Genomic DNA, 16,501 nt, shown 5'->3' with positions numbered 1-16,501 from the left:
TCACTAATTATAATCAAGTAGTCACATGAGAAAGACAGTTATATATCTCTAGTGTTTGGGGTTTGAGAAACATACTTAGTGAGTTTTGTTGTGTTTACTCACTATGCTCATAGTAAACTTTTTCATATCTTTTTCCTTTGGGCTGAAGTGAGATCTTCTCTTATCATCAGTGCATTGCAGCCAACATGGCCACCCTAAAGTTCGATGGATTAATATTCTTCCAATTTTGCATGACAGGTGCTGGAGTCATATCATGCCTTTTTGAAGGATACTTAATAAGAATTAAATTACTCAGAATTGAAGAAACACACAGCATCAAAGAAAGAAGCCACGTTTGATCTTACACAAGTCACCCCTAGAAACTGCAAAAAACTGCTGCAGGAACTTCTTTTGCCATTTGTTGTTAATATTCTGTTAATATACATTTGGCAACGCGAAGAGTTCGATTTTAAATCGTGATCGTTTTTTAAAAACTGAGATTCCCTGCACCAAGTGAATGTGAAAGTGAATGACGGAACCACTAATCGCTGAGCCGGGAAACAAATACGATTACTAGCAGAGAGTCTTGAGTCAGAAAGTCTCATAGACTTTAAGATGTTAATCCTCAACGTAATCCTTCCTTTGCCGTGTAGAAATACTGCAGCCACAAGAGTTGTTTTGTTATTTATATTGGCGTTTAATAAAACTCAGCCAGGGCTGAATAGGACCCTTACTCTTGGATGGTAATTAATTCCTTATTTCTGTGACCCAATTGTGCTGGTATAGAGCAGTGGACAGTGCCAGTGCCCCCCTCTATCTTTGTCCAAAGACACAGCTCTCGTGCTTCAACAGCTATGGAAACTGATTCTTTTGATGTCATTCAAGAGTTTTTCTTGGGCATCTTCTACTTCAAGGGCTTCTGATTTTTTTTTCTTTTTCTTTTCTATTTTTTTAATTCGTGAAAGCCTCTAGCTTGGCCACCTCAGTAGAATTTAATGATTTGTTGAAAGCCTTTTGGGGAGTGTGTGAGCATGATAGCTTGGCAGTCAGCTGCCGAAAACGGGGGACCATCGAACTGTAATCGTTTTGCACTGCTATAGACTACAACTAAGCATCAAATCAGGACCATAGCCTTTCTGACAACTTCCACTACAGTTTCTACTCTCGAAGGAGTGTTATATGAAAGAATGTCATATCTTAGTCTAGTGCCCGGGGATTCGTTTTACAAATGATTATTTGTTGGCATTCTAAAGGTATTAAAGGGAATCGTATTGACTAAAATGTTTTGAAATAAGACAGTGCGGTTTTATATAGCGTTTCGTCCCTGTCTTTGTTGTTGTTGAAATCTTGCGACACAAATGTCTGTATTTTATTCAACTGTAATGAATCTTGTTTGCAGCATTTTTGGAAGAGGGACCCTCGAATGAACCATATGGCCAGGGTGACTCGAGCTGGCCGTGTTCCGCAAACAAAGAGGGGATTGAAAAGCTGAAGTAAGGCAGCAAACTTCTTTCCGGCTGATGAAGCTGTTGTCTGGAGCCAATGATCCCAGATCTACAGGCTTTATTCGCGGCTCAGCCTGGGACGTGATGTGTCATATGATTAGAATCTTTCATATTTACTACAAGTGTGTAGACGAGCAGTCTGCAGAGAGAAGGGCGCATATGTGAGGTAGACTTAGCATCTGAAAAAAACCCACCGGATAAATACACTTGAATGAGGATTTGTTAGTTTTTGTTGCAGCGAGCTTCTAATCGATTGTTGATTGAGATTTTAGGGCGAACAGCGAAAGCTGACGTCTGAGTTACAAAGTCCTGAGGTGTCTCTGAGCGATTTGAATAGTCTTTTTTTCTCAATACAAATCACTGGAACCTCCTAATTCAGTTTTAACTGCGCACCGTCTAAGCGGAGGAGCAGGCACACATCACCAGTGAACCTTTCAGTGTCAGTGTAATGGCATTGTATTTTAACATTGATTTAAGGTTGTATTTGAAAGTACAGATAGACAATTCATCGGTTCGGAGAATTAGTCTAGAATTTCATCTGGGAGTGCCGCGGAGATCTACTGCATCTCACGCATTTATGTGTGCAGTAACATACTTTGGATTTTAACACTTGAAGTAAAGTTTTTCCACACTGGCGTCCGGAGCTAAATTTCGAGCGAAATATTTCATACATTACAAGCTTGCAAACAGAGAAAGCGACGCCGATTGGAATGACAAGAAAGTCATTCAGTTATGCCTACTAACTCCAAGTAAACTGCGATGTACATAGGCTCCGAATGTTCAGTCTGGAATGAAAGTATCTGCGCGCCAAGGCTACAACTAACCATTCCTGCTGTAACGAGAATAATTTTTACCGTGATTCACAGAGATGCATTCGTTTTACATATAATTACATAGAAATTACAGCATAGAAACAGGCCATTCGGCCCAACTGGTCTAAGCCGGTGTTTATGCTCTGCACGAGTTTGTTGTCAAAATTTAAGTTTTCTACCTACTGTTCATATTTCTAAGATTAGCAATTATATTAAATACCTAAAAAACCGTTTAAAAATGTAGTCCTTCATGTCTCGGTGTGTATATGTGTGTGTGGGATGGTTGGGGGGGGGGGGGGGGCAGTCTAACGCCTGAGTCTCGTGTGTTTCTAATCCCTCCAATATGAGACTAGTGATGAGAAGAGTACCCACACAGGAGAAAATTAAGTCAAAAGTATAGACAGGAAAGTTTAAAACACTGCCTACTTCCACCTCCTTAACATCGCCCGTCACTGCCCCTGCCTCAGCTCATCTGCTGCCTTTGTTACCTCTAGCCTCCAATATTCCAATGCTCTCCTGACTGTCCTCCTACCTTGCACCCTCTGTAAACTTGAGCTCATCCAAAAGTCTGCTTCATGTGTCCTAACTCGCACTAAGTCCCGTACATCCATTTGCTTGCTGACCTACATTGGCTCCTGGTTGAGCAACGCCTCAATTTAAAAATTCTCATCCTTGTTTTCAAATCCCTCCATAACCTTTCCCCTCCCTATCTCTGTAATCTCCTCCAGCCCTACAACCCTCGGAAATCTCTGCGCTCCTCCAATTCTGGCCTCTTGCGCATCCCCAATTTTCATCGCTCCACCATTGGCAACATCTCAATTGGTGGTGGGAAAAATCACTAAAGATGTATGAAAGCAACCAATCCTGAATGACCAGTCTGGAAACCCTACCAAAAAGTACAGATGGCAAACCAGCAAAATTGCTTAAAATATTTTGTTCTCAGCCATCATTTTATTCCTTCAGCCTGTTAATTACAGAATATTGTATCAAATTCAAGTTAGCACACAATAAACATGTAAAAGCAAATATTTTTCAAAAAATGTTTCAAGTTATCTATAAAATTTGCCAAATTCTGTTGAAGTTGAGGCCTATCCACTTTCAGGTGCCTGGGGCTTGAGTTTGGCTCCAAAGCAGCTATCTGTAATCCTAATGCAACCACTTTCTGCCCCCCTAGTGCATCCTTGAGCACTGCCACAAGTCTGCTACTTACTATTTTTCTTAAGAAAAGTCCATTCCCACTTGGAGTTCTGCTCTTTTCTCAGCATCCACGGTCCCCATCTGCCCCTTCCATGCTCCCAGATCCTACCCTGTACACCCCCAAATGCATCTACACCAAGTATTTCCATATCTCAATCCTCTTCACTCATTCATACTCCAGCCACCCCCATTAATCCCACAGCCCAGCCCACAGGGACTCCAGCCAACCCTATCAAACTCTTTCATAACCATAAAGGCCTCTATCAGGTCACTCCTCAGCCTTCTGTTTTCTAGAGATAAGAGTCCCAGCCTGTTCAATCTTTCCTGATAGGTATGACTGCTCAGTTCTGGTATCATACTTGTAAATCTTTTTTGCACCTTCTCCAGTGCCTCTATGTCCTTTTTATAATATGGAGGCCAGAACAGTCCACAGTACCCTGTGTACAGTGTGGTTTAGCCAAGGTTCTATACAAGTTTAACATAACAGATCTCAGCAGTTCTACACCTCATGATTATTCCCAAGTCCTACTCTCTCCCATGCTGCAGCCTCCTCCACCTGATCCCTCCCAGACTCAGGAGATTAAATAAATTAAATCCATACTGAAGGGACTGCAAATGGTCTATAGAAGGAGCAGGCTTAATAGGTTGAATGGCTTTTTCTCATTCATGCTTTACATTCTCATAACAGCCCTGTCATTCTAGTTTCCTTGTTGATTACTGTGGGTATCTTCCTATACCTAATGAGTTGATATTTTCCTGTAAAGTGCAAAAAGTCAAGACAACACTCAAGCTGTTCTAGAAATCTGGAGAGCTCTGTGAGCTAATCCCGTTCTCTCAGCTAAAAGAATACGTAGTGGCAGGGGGATACAAGTTCATTAGCGCCGCTTGGCTTGCAAACTGGGCACAGGGAACAAACACTGCGTCTGAACAGGTAGGACCACGGCCCGATCGATATTGGTGTTCACGCCTCATTTTAATAAGCCCAGGGAGCTGCCGACACCTACCATATGCTCCCAAGGGCAGCTTGCCGGCGAAGTAGAGATAAATTTCTGGCCACTGTGACATCAGCAACGGCCCTCTTATAAGTGCTGGGTGGGGGTGGGGAGAGAAGGTGAACGGGAAGGTATCACGGGCCTGCTCCTCATGAAGGTTTTTTAAAAAAGAAAACTATACCTGTTTGGTGGCAGCTGCTTGTTAGGCCATATTTACTTCTGGAAAAGCTAAGTGACCTGCTCGGGGTAGTCCAATTTCAGGTGTGAGGTTAAGCCCCTCATTAGCATATACACGGGGCTTAATGCCTGTTATAGGCTGACACCAGGGACGCCTTCAGAGGACCTGAACCAAAATGGATCAGACATATGTCTGACGCTAAATTGGACTCCTGTGCCACAAGAACTTAAGAAATAGGAGCAGTAGTCGGTCATACAGCCCCTCGAGTCTGCTCCACCATTCAATAAGATCATGGCTGATCTTCGACCTCAACTCCACTTTCCCGTCCGATCCCCGTACCCCTTGATTCCCCTAGAGTCCAAAAATCTATCCATCTCAGCCCTGAATATACTCAACGACTCAACATCCACAGCCCTCTGGGGTAGAGAATTCCAAAGATTCACAATCCTCAGTGAAGAAATTCCTCATCTCAGTCTAAAATGGCCGACCCCTTATCCTGTAACTATGCCCCCTAGTTCTAGACTCTCCAGCCAGGGGAAACAACCTCTCAGCATCTACCCTGTCAAGTCCCCTCAGAATCTTTTTTGTTTCAATGAGATCACCTCTCATTCTTCTAAACTCCAGGCCCATTCTACTCAATCTCCCATTTTCTGCCCAGAAAATAGGCACAACGAGGTCCAATTTCTACTCCAAGTTGTCTGGTTCAGGTGTAAAGAAATGAAATTCAACTGTGAGGGAAACGCAACTGAGCCTGGTACTATCCTCACCCGACATCTACACATGCACATTTTCCAGCAGGGGTCACTGGACAGCAAACAATAGTGGAAAACTCAACTGATTTTTTTAACCCTCTGTAGCCATTGACGTGGAGGCCAATTGTAGCACCTTTACTCCTGCAGTGACCGACATCGGATAACTCAGCAGAGAAGAGGGATCTTGGCACTAAAGCTCAGCCATGCCATGTGGATATGGACTACTTTGAAAGACAAATATCTGAAACCGCTAATCCTGGGTGGTACAACACAAAAAAATACTGCAATTCTTTGAATAATTTCTTACAAAGAAATATTTATTACTAATTTATTGAAACATGGTTAAAAATAACAGCTATTTCTTGCAATATACACATTAAGTAACAGTGAAGTACACATAGAATATAGAAGCTAGTTTCGTCCGCTGCAAAAGTTATTTACAGTACTGAAGGAAGCTAAAGGTGTTTTTCAGTGTTTATAACAAAACAAATGATTGAAGTGGTAACAGAAATAGATATTAAATCAATTTTTATTTCTCTTAATGTGTTCTGTACAATTCATACAATTTATCAATCTGTAGAATTTTCATTTTTGTTGGTATACTTTACAACATCTATTATAGTTTACATTAAAGTTAACACAATTTTCTTAAACAATCTATATATGAACAATGATTTCTTGCTATTTAAACAAATAATTACAATTATTATTTATAATGTTTGGCAAGTAGATGTCCAAAGATGGCAGTATTTCTTAAGTTTGTAATTATACAAAATATATTACTATTGTATGAGTATTTACAAGTGGCCCTATGGTTTTAGTGCAGGTTTCTTCAACAAGTGGTTGTCACTCACATCCATTTACCACAATTGGGTTGACTCTAGTCAGTTCTTGGCAAGGTTGATAACTGGAGAGCTTTATGACTGATTAATTCTAAAAGAAAAAAAATGCCAGAGTGGCACAGTGGATTAGCACTCTGTTTGTTCTCTGAAGACCAGAGTTCAAATCGAGCCTAAAATAAATGAATGAAAGTCTCCTCTTATTTCACCTGTTAAGTAAAATGAATAAGGGCAGCCATAACCCAGTTCCCAGTAAGCAAAACCAGAATAGAAGGAGCTTTAACCATACTGTACCTGACCTGGCAGTCCTTGATACATTGGCTTCCCTAGCACCAACATACTTTCCCTTATCAGATTAACCAAAAATAATAATTTAAATGAGAGGGGAAACCCCATGAATCGAAATGATCCACCAAATCATTATCATGGAATAGCAGCAGCAGAGAGAAGTCTACTGTTCAACCTTCCTGTTGAGGTTATTTGTAAGGAGTGTAGGAGGAGATGTTATTGAGTAATTTAAATGACAACATATGGTTTTGATTATTATCTTATATAGTCTAGTTACAAAAGTTGCATTGCAGTTATAAAAAGTACCATTAAATACAACCATAACATTATTTTTTCCTTTCATTGGAAAAAGTCTCCAACTACTCCTTGTCAGAGTGATTCACATATATCACATTTTTTATTGCTGCTTACAGTGGGACAGGAGGCAAAAAGTTATTTTCATCATTTTCCTTCCACATCCTCTAGGCTAAATTCTATTTGATTGATTATGAACTATTCCATCTTGTCAATCAAAATGCAGTTGCATTTTCATATCCGACCAAACTATGTGAAATGGATGCACTTGTGTCAACTTAGTGCACTCCTGCCACTGTCATTCCACACAGTATACCTGACATTGATTTGCCATCATTGGCGATGCATTCTGCTCACCTCTGCTGCTAAAACATGTAACAATACATTTATAAGCCATTTCAACATAAAATAATCAGCATGTGTAGGTATTTTAGTTAGTTTTTCTCTTATGACGTGTAAAGAGAACTCTTGCGAGACAGCTCCCACCGACAGTATACAGAGGCTGCAATCCCAGCAATCAGCTCTGGGAGCAGTACAGAGAGCAGACATGGACCTGTTTCTGTGTATTAGCCAATGGACACATGGAGCAGCAGGCTGGGGTGGGGGGGGATGTGGGCAGGCAAATTGATAATAATAAAAGGGAAAGGAAGCAATGGACAGCAGTGAAAGGGAAGGGGGAAATGGATTGCAGTGAAAGTGTGTGTGTGTGTGTGTGTGCGTGCTGGGGGGGGGGGGGGGGGAAGAGCATGGCAGTAAAATGGGAGGAAGGAGAATGAGTACTAAAATAAAAACGATCTTCCCTCCAATACATGGGCTGTTTTTGGTAAAGCAGTCCATGTCCTAACAATCCCCTGTGTAAAAATAATTGGTAATGAGCTTAAATTTATGCATTCCAGTTATCAATTCACCGACCGGTAGAAATAATTTTTCGCTATTTACCTTATCAAGCTATTTACCTCTTTTCTTTTTTACTCAAGAAAGGAGGGAGAGAGAAAACAGGGAACTATAGGCCAGTTAGCCTGACATCAGTAGTAGGGAAAATGCTAGAATCTATTACTAAGGACACAGTAACAGGGCACTTAGAAAATCATAACATGATTAGGCAGAGTCAACATGGTTTTATGAAAGGGAAATTGTGTTTGACAAATTTATTAGAGTTTTTTGAGGATGTAACTAGCAAGGTAGATAAGGGGGAACGAGTGGATGTAATATATTAGGATTTTCAAAAGGCATTCGATAAGGTGCCACACAAAAGGTTGTTACACAAGATTAGGGCTCAAGGGATTGGGGGTAATATATTAGCATGGATTGAGGATAAGTTAGTGGACAGAGAACAGAGAGTAAGAATAAATGGGTCATTTTTGGGTTGGCAGGTTGTAACTAGTGGGGTGCTGCAAGGATCAGTACTTGGGCTTCAGCTGTTTACAATATATATCTATGACTTAGATGAGGAGACCGAGTGTAATGTATCCAAGTTTGCTGATGATACAAAGCTGGTTGGGAAAGTAAGCTGTGAGGAGGACGCAAAGGGATATAGGCAGGTTAAGTGAGTGGGTGGGAAGATGGCAGATGGAGTATAATGTGGGGAAATGTGAAATTATCCACTTTGGTAGGAAGAACAGAAAAGTGGACTAAGAAATGTTGGTATTCAGAGGGATTTGAGTGTCCTTGTACACGAATCACAGAAAGTTCACATGCAGGTACAGCAAGCAATTAGGAAGGCAAATGGCATGTTAGCCTTTATTGCAAGGAGGTTGGAGTACAAGAGTAAGGAGGTCTTGCTGCAATTATATAGGGCTCTGGTCAGACCACACCTTGAATACTGTGTACAGTTTTGGTCTCCTTACCTAAGGAAGGATATATATGCCTTAGAGGGGGTGTAACGAAGGTTCACTAGATTGATTCCTGGGTGAGAGGGTTATCCTATGAGGAGAGATTGACTAAAATGGGCCTATATTCTCTGGCATTTCGTAGAATATTAGGTGATCTCATTGAAATGTATAAAACTCTTAGAGAGCTTGACAGGGTAGATGCTGAGAGGCTGTTTCCTCTGGCCGGAGAGTCTAGAACTAGGGGTCATAGTCTCAAGATAAGAGGTCGGCCATTTAGGACGGAGATGAGGAGGAATTTCTTCACTTAGAGAGTTGTGAATCTTTGGAATTTTCTACTCCAGAGGGCTGTGGATGCTCAGTCGATGAGTATATTCAAGATTGAAAATGAGACACTTTTTGGACACTAAGGCAATCAAGGGATATGGGGATAGAGCAGGAAAGTGGAGTTGAGGTAGAAGATCAGCCATGATCTTATTGAAAAGCAAAATACTGCGGATGTTAAAAATCTGAAATAAAAACAGAAAATGCTGGAAATACTCAGCAAGTCAGGCAGCATCTGTGGAGAAAGAAACAGAGTTAACGTTTCAGGTCGATGACTGTTCATCAGATGTGGAAGAAGTGAAAGATTTAACAGTTTTTAAGCAAGTACAGAGCCAGACAAGGGGGGGGGAGGTAGGAAGGGGAGGGGAGGGGAGGAAAGAACAAAAGGGAAGGTCTGTGATAGGGTGGAAGGCAGGAGTGATTAAACGATAAAGGGGATGATGGTGCAAGGCAAGGAGAGTGGTAATGGGTCAAGTAAAGAAACAAAAGATGGGTCTATAGGCGTTGTAAATGGCAACAGCAGAACCATTAGCAGCACCTGCTGTCTGAGAAAATGGGAGCAGTGGTTATGATCTGAAGTTATTGAAATCAATGTTGAGACCAGAAGGTTGTAAAGTGCCGAATCAAAAGATGAGGTGCTATTCCTTGAGCTTCCGTTGAGCTTCATTGGAACAGTGTAAGAAGCCAAGGACAGATAGGTCAGAGTGGGAGTGGGACGGAGAATTAAAATGGCAAGCAATCGGCAGGTCACGGTCACACTTGCGGACTGAGTTCAGGTATTCAGCAAAGTGATCACCCAATCTGCGTTTGGTCTCCCCAATGTAGAGGAGACCGCATCATGAGCAGTGAATACAGTATACTTAATTAAAAGAAGTACAAGTAAATCACTGTTTCACGTGAAAGGAGTGTTTCGGGCCCTGGACTGTGGAAAGGGAGGAGGTGAAGAGGCAGGTGTTGCATCTCCTGCGTGCGCATGGGAAGGTGCCGTGGGAAGGAGAGCAGGTGCTGGGGGTGATGGAAGAGTGGACTAGGACGCCGTGGAGGGAGCGGTCTCTTTGGCTTGCTGAAAGGGGAGGGGAGGGGAAGATATGATTGGTGGTGGTATCGCACTGGAGGTGGCGGAAATGGCAGAGGATGATACATTGAATGTGGAGGCTGGTGGGGTGGAAGGTGAGGACAAGGGAGACCTTATTGGGGTTCTGGGAGGGAGAGGAAGGGGTGAGGGCAGAAAAGATATACTTGCTCTCGAGGCAGTACAAAGAAGGTTCACTCGGTCAATCCCGGGGATGAGGGGGTGGACATATGAGGAGAGGCACACTTGCACAAACATTTTTCAGTTTAGCTCACATATGCAATTATGAATTAAATCAACTGGCAGTAGCCTATCTGCTTGGATAATTTGAGCAATCCTGCTCCTCTGGTATTTTATTTTCTTCAGCATTTTCTGTAGTATTAACAGCCTGTGAAGTAAAAAAACACAACCTTAAATGAAAATAGATGTTAGATTGTACTTAAATATACTAAATTGTTAAGTGCTGCATTTTAATTAGTTAGAGCCGTCACAATAATTTTAAGTCTAGACCAATCTGTCATAACTCCTTGCGGATACAATTTTAATGCACTGAGTTTAAAGCTGAACTCCTCCAGAAACTTTGGATTGGGTAGGAGATTTTGAGATTTTTGTCATTTCCATTCATTCTGTTGTGTTACAGATTGGAGTGTTCCGTGTCCACACATTAATAGCCTTACAACCCTTGACTACGGACAGGAGTGCAGATACCTCAGTTTGGCAGAGGATTAGTGCATGCGGAGGCTCCAATTCCCAAGGAAGACCATGACAGTTCGTGATGGCGCAAAGATGATATTTGATGGCCTGACTAACCTTAATTCTGGCTGGTACTTTGAAAGCTCCGTAATCAAAGTACATAGTTTAAGTGGTACTGCACAAAAGAAGGCATTCCATGGAGATTAGCAGCCAGCATATTCTAATTGGCTACACCTATGTCTAACTGCAGACCCATGGGCTGATTATGGCCCGCTCCATGATTTCAAATAGCCCGCCAATCAGTTCCTGATTGAAGAAACAAAATCTGGCAAAAACATCTGATCTGCCGATGGGGAATAAAAATAACAAAATTAGCCAGACAGCACAGCTGCGTCTCACAGCAGGAATTCAGTGGGCTGATCTGGACCTCCAACTTCCAGCAGCACTGTTCTCCACCACAAACAGCAATGAGATGTATGACCAGTTAATCTGTTTTGGCAATGTTGGTTGAGGGACAAATGTTGGCCAGGACACTGGGAGAACTCCCCTGCTCATCTTCAAATAGTGTCATGGGATTGTTTCCGTTCTCCTGAGAAGGTAGATAGGAGCACGTTTTAACGTCTCATCTGAAAGATGGCATTTCCACAATCCAGTACTGCACTGAAGTAAATAAAATGCCATATTTACATAGAATTATATAGAACTTACAGCACAGAAACAGGTCATTCGGCCCAACAGCTCCATGCCGGTGTTTATGTTCCACACGAGCCTCCTCCCACCCTTCTTCATCTAACCCCATCAACATATCCTTCTATTCCTTTCTACCTCATGTGTTTATCTAGCTTCCCCTTAATCCTAGTCATCTTAATTATTTTTTGTGGTAGTGAGTTCCACATTCTAACCACTCTCTGGCTAAAGAAGTTTCTCCTAAATTCCCTATTGGATTTATTAGTGACTATCTTATATTTATGACCCCAAGGTCTGGTCTCCCCCACAAATGGAAACATCTTCTCTATGGCTACCCTATCAAACCTTTTTATAATCTTAAAGACCTCTATCAGGTCACCCCTCAGTCTTCTCTTTTCTAAAGAAAAGAGCCCCAGGCCATTCAATCTTTCCTGATAGGTATAAACTCTCAGTTCTGGTATCATCCTAGTAAATCTTCTTTGCACCTTTTCCAGTGCCTCTATATCCTTTTTATAATATGAAGTCAGAACTGTGCACAATACTCCAAGGTTCTATACAAGTTTAACATAACTTCCCTGCTTTTCAATTCGATCCCTCGAGAAATGAACTCCAGTGCTTTGTTTGCATTTTTTAATAGTCTTATTAACCTATGTCACTATTTTTAGTGATTTGTGTATCTGTACCCCTAAATTACTCTGCTCCTCTACCCCATTTAGACTCTTATTTTCCAAGGAGTATGTGGCCTCCTTATTCTTCTTACCAAAATGTACCACCTCATACTTATCTATATTGAAATTAATTTGCCAATTACACGTCCATCTGCAAGTTTATTAACGTCTTCCTGTATTTTGTTGCAGTGCACCTCAGTATAACTATGCCCAATTTGGTGTCGTCTATAAATTTTGAAATTGTACTTCTGATTCCCGAGTCCAAATCGTTTATATAGATGGTGAACAACAGTGGTCGCAGCCCCGATCCTTGTGGAACACCAACTTTTGCCAGTCTGCGTAACTACCTTCAACCCCTACTCTCTGTTTTCTGTGTTGTAGCCAGCTTGCTATCCATTCTGCTACTTGTCGCCTGACTCTACATGCTCTGACCTTAGTTAAGAGTCCACAACGCGGCACCTTATCAAAGGTCTTTTGAAAATCCAAATATATTACATTTACTGCATTACTCTTGCCTACCCTTTCTGTTACTTCTTCAAAGAATGCAATAAGGTTGTTCAAGCATGACCTTTCCTTTTGAAATCCGTGCTGACTATTCTTTATTATATTTTTGGTTTCTAGATGTTTTTCTATTACATCTTTGAGTAAGGATTCCATTATCTTTCCTACCACCGACGTTAAGCTATTTGGTGTATAGTTCCCTGGACTTGTTCTATCTTCCTTTTTAAATATAGGAATCACATTAGCTGTTCTCATGTCCTCTGGCACTATTCCCTTTTCTAATGATTTTTTATATATATGTAATAGTGCCTCTATTATCTCTTCCCTAACCTCTTTTAATATGCACGGATGCAATCCATCCAGACCAAGGGTTTTATCCTCTCTAAGTTTGATTGGTTTATCAATTATCTCTGCCCTTTCTATCTTAAATGTCTTCATATCTTTTTTGAGCTCTTCTTCTAATGTCATGCCCATGATGTTAGTCCTGCTGGTAAATACTGAGGCACAGTAATTAATGAATATTTCTGCCATTTTGCTGTTATTACCTGTGAGTTTATCGTGTGTATCCCTTAGTGGCCCTATCTCTATCCTGATTTTTAAGAACATAAGAAATAGGAGCAGGAGTAGGCCAATCGACCCCTCGAGCCTGCTCCGCCATTCAATAAGATCATGGCTGATCTGATCCTAACCTCAAATCTAAATTCATGTCCAATTTCCTGCCCGCTCCCCGTAACCCCTAATTCCCTTTACTTCTAGGAAACTGTCTATTTCTGTTTTAAATTTATTTAATGATGTAGCTTCCACAGCTTCCTGGGGCAGAAAATTCCACAGACATACTACCCTCTGAATGAACAAGTTTCTCCTCATCTCAGTTTTGAAAGAGCAGCCCCTTATTCTAAGATTATGCCCCCTAGTTCAAGTTTCACCCATCCTTGGGAACATCCTTACCGCATCCACCCGATCAAGCCCCTTCACAATCTTATATGCCTCTCATTCTTCTGAACTCCAATGAGTAGAGTCCCAATCTACTCAACCTCTCCTCATATGTCCACCCCCTCATCCCCGGGATTAACCGAGTGAACCTTCTTTGTACTGCCTCGAGAGCAAGTATGTCTTTTCTTAAGTATGGAGACCAAAACTGTATGCAGTATTCCAGGTGCGGTCTCACCAATACCTTATATAACTGCAGCAATACCGCCCTGTTTTTATATTCTATCCCCCGAGCAATAAAAGCCAACATTCCATTGGCCTTCTTGATCACCTGCTGCATCTGCATTCTAACTTTTTGATTTTCTTGCACTAGGACCCCCAGATCCCTTTGTACTGCAGTACTTTCCAGTTTCTCGCCATTAAGATAATAACTTGCTCTCTGATTTTTCCTGCCAAAGTGCATAACCTCACATTTTCCAATATTGTATTGCATCTGCCAAATCTCCGCCCACTCACCCAGCCTGTCTATATCCCCTTGTAGGTTTTTTATGTCCTCCTCACTCTCTACTTTCCCTCCCATCTTTGTATCATCTGCAAACTTTGATATGTTACACTCGGTCCCCTCCTCCAAATCGTTAATATAGATTGTAAAGAGTTGGGGACCCAGCACCGACCCCTGCGGAACACCACTGGCTACTGGTTGCCAGTCCGAGAATGAACCATTTATCCCAACTCTCTGCTTCCTGTTAGATAACCAATCCTCCACCCATGCCAGAATATTACCCCCAATCCAGTGATTCTTTATCTTGAGCAATAATCTTTTATGTGGCACCTTGTCGAATGCCTTCTGGAAGTCTAAATACACTACGTCCACTGGTTCCCCTTTATCCACCCTGTACGTTATGTCCTCAAAGAACTCAAGCAAATTTGTCAGACATGACTTCCCCTTCGTAAAGCCATGCTGACTTTGTCCTATTAAATTATGTTTATCCAAATGTTCTGCTACTGTCTCCTTAATAATAGACTCCAAAATTTTACCCACCACAGATGTTAGGCTAACTGGTCTATAATTTCCAGCCTTCTGCCTACTACCCTTTTTAAATAAGGGTGTTACATTAGCAGTTTTCCAATCTGCCGGGACCTTTGCCGAGTCCAGAGAATTTTGGAAAATTATTACCAAAGCATCCACAATCCCTACTGCCGCTTCCCTTAAGACCCTAGGATGTAAGCCATCAGGTCCAGGGGATTTATCTGCCTTGAGTCCCATTAATTTACTGAGTGCCAATTCCTTAGTGATTTTAATCGTACTTAGCTCCTCCCCCCCAGAGCCCTCTGTTTGTCCAGTGTTGGGATATTCTTAGTGTCCTCTACCGTAAAGACTGAAACAAAATATTTGTTCAGCATTTTTGCCATCTCCATGTTTCCCACCATTAATTTCCCGGTCTCATCCCCTAAGGGACCTATGTTTGCCTTAGACATCCTTTTTCTTTTTATATAACTATAGAAACTCTTGCTATCTGTTTTTATATTTTTTGCTAATTTATTTTCATAATCTATCTTCCCTTTCTTAATCAATCCTTTACTTACATTTTGTTGTCTTTTGAAGACTTCCCAATCTTCTATCCTCCCACTAAGTTTGGCTACCTTATATGTCCTTGTTTTTAGTCGGATACTATCCTTTTCTTTTGTTATTTATGTGTCTGTAGAATACTTCACTATTTCTTTTTAGATTTCTTGATAATTTAATTTTGTAGTTTCTCTTTGTCTTCCTAATTGTTGTTTTGACTTCTTTCCTAACCTTTTTGTATTTCCTTTTGTCATCCTTTCCTTTGTTGTCTATATACTTAGTGTATGCCTTTTTCTTTAGTTTCAATTTTGCCCTTATTTCTGTATTCATCCATGGTGTGTCATTACTGGCTAGTTTGTTCTTGTTTTTTTAGTGGGATATATTTCTCGTGGACTCTATTGATCACCGTTTTAAACGTGTCCCACTGCTGTTCTATTTTTTGTTTGTCAGTAAAAGTTCCAATTTATTTTTCCTCGTGCCATTCCCATCCCCTTAAAATCAGCTCTTTTCCAATTTGGTCTTTGTCTTACTTATGTCCATCTCAATCTTTATCTTAAACCTTATTATATTGTGATCTCTATTGCCTAGATGTTCCCCTAAGCTTACTTCTCTTATCTGTTCTGGTTCATTTCCCATTACTAGATCCAGTAGTGCTTCCTCTCTTGTTGGGCTTTTTACATACTGGGTAAGAAAGGAGTCCTGCACATGTTGTAAAAATTCCATTCCCTGTACCCATTTACCAACCTCTTCTTGCCAGTTTATTTGGGGATAGTTAAAATCTCCCAGGGTTATTATTTTATATCCTTTACTCATTTCACATATTTGCTTACATATTTCTTCCTCCACCTCCTTTCCACTATTAGATCGTCTGTAGTATACCCCTAATAGCATGATCGATCCCTTTTGTTATTTCAATCCATATGGATTATTTCTTTCCTTCTGTTAGTTATGTCCCTCTTTTCTACTGCCATTATGTTATCTCTAATTAGTACAGCTACTCCACCACCCCCCCCACTTCTTCCTTCCCTACCCTTTCTGATTAAGTTATAACCTGCAATATTTAGTTGCCTGTCCTGTTCTTTATGTAGCCATGTTTCAGTTATTCCTATTACATCTGGTTCCTCACTACGGATTATTACCTCCAGTTCCCCCGTTTTATTTTGGACGCTGTGTACATTGGTGTACGTGCAGTTTAATTCATCTTTAATAGTTGTTCCTTTTACTTTATTTTATAACTGTATTTGTTCCTTGATCGTTTATGTTACCTATATTCCTTACCCTGGTCTGACCTTTACATTCATCTCCTGTTTCTTTTATCTTTGGGCATTTGTTATTGCTACCGGATCTCTCCCCCCCCCCCCCCCCCCCATTCTTGCTAGTTTAAAGTCTTATCC

The 16,501-nt window shown here is 41.1% G+C and overlaps 1 protein-coding gene across 1 annotated transcript in view; it reads right to left on the bottom strand.

Moving 5' to 3' along the window:
• Positions 1 to 5,711: 5,711 nt before the first annotated feature.
• The window catches only part of LOC137326081 (5'-3' DNA helicase ZGRF1-like), a 113,697-nt gene continuing 102,907 nt past the window's right edge, over positions 5,712 to 16,501 (bottom strand). Inside the window, exon 27 of the mRNA XM_067990961.1 lies at positions 5,712 to 6,348. Coding sequence (XP_067847062.1) covers positions 6,343 to 6,348 — 6 coding nt within the window. The 3' untranslated portion in view covers positions 5,712 to 6,342. The remainder of the gene's footprint in view (positions 6,349 to 16,501) is intronic.

This window comes from Heptranchias perlo, chromosome 1 (assembly GCF_035084215.1).
Source record: "Heptranchias perlo isolate sHepPer1 chromosome 1, sHepPer1.hap1, whole genome shotgun sequence".
NCBI lineage: Eukaryota > Metazoa > Chordata > Chondrichthyes > Hexanchiformes > Hexanchidae > Heptranchias > Heptranchias perlo.
This window is presented reverse-complemented; position numbering and strand designations above follow the sequence as displayed.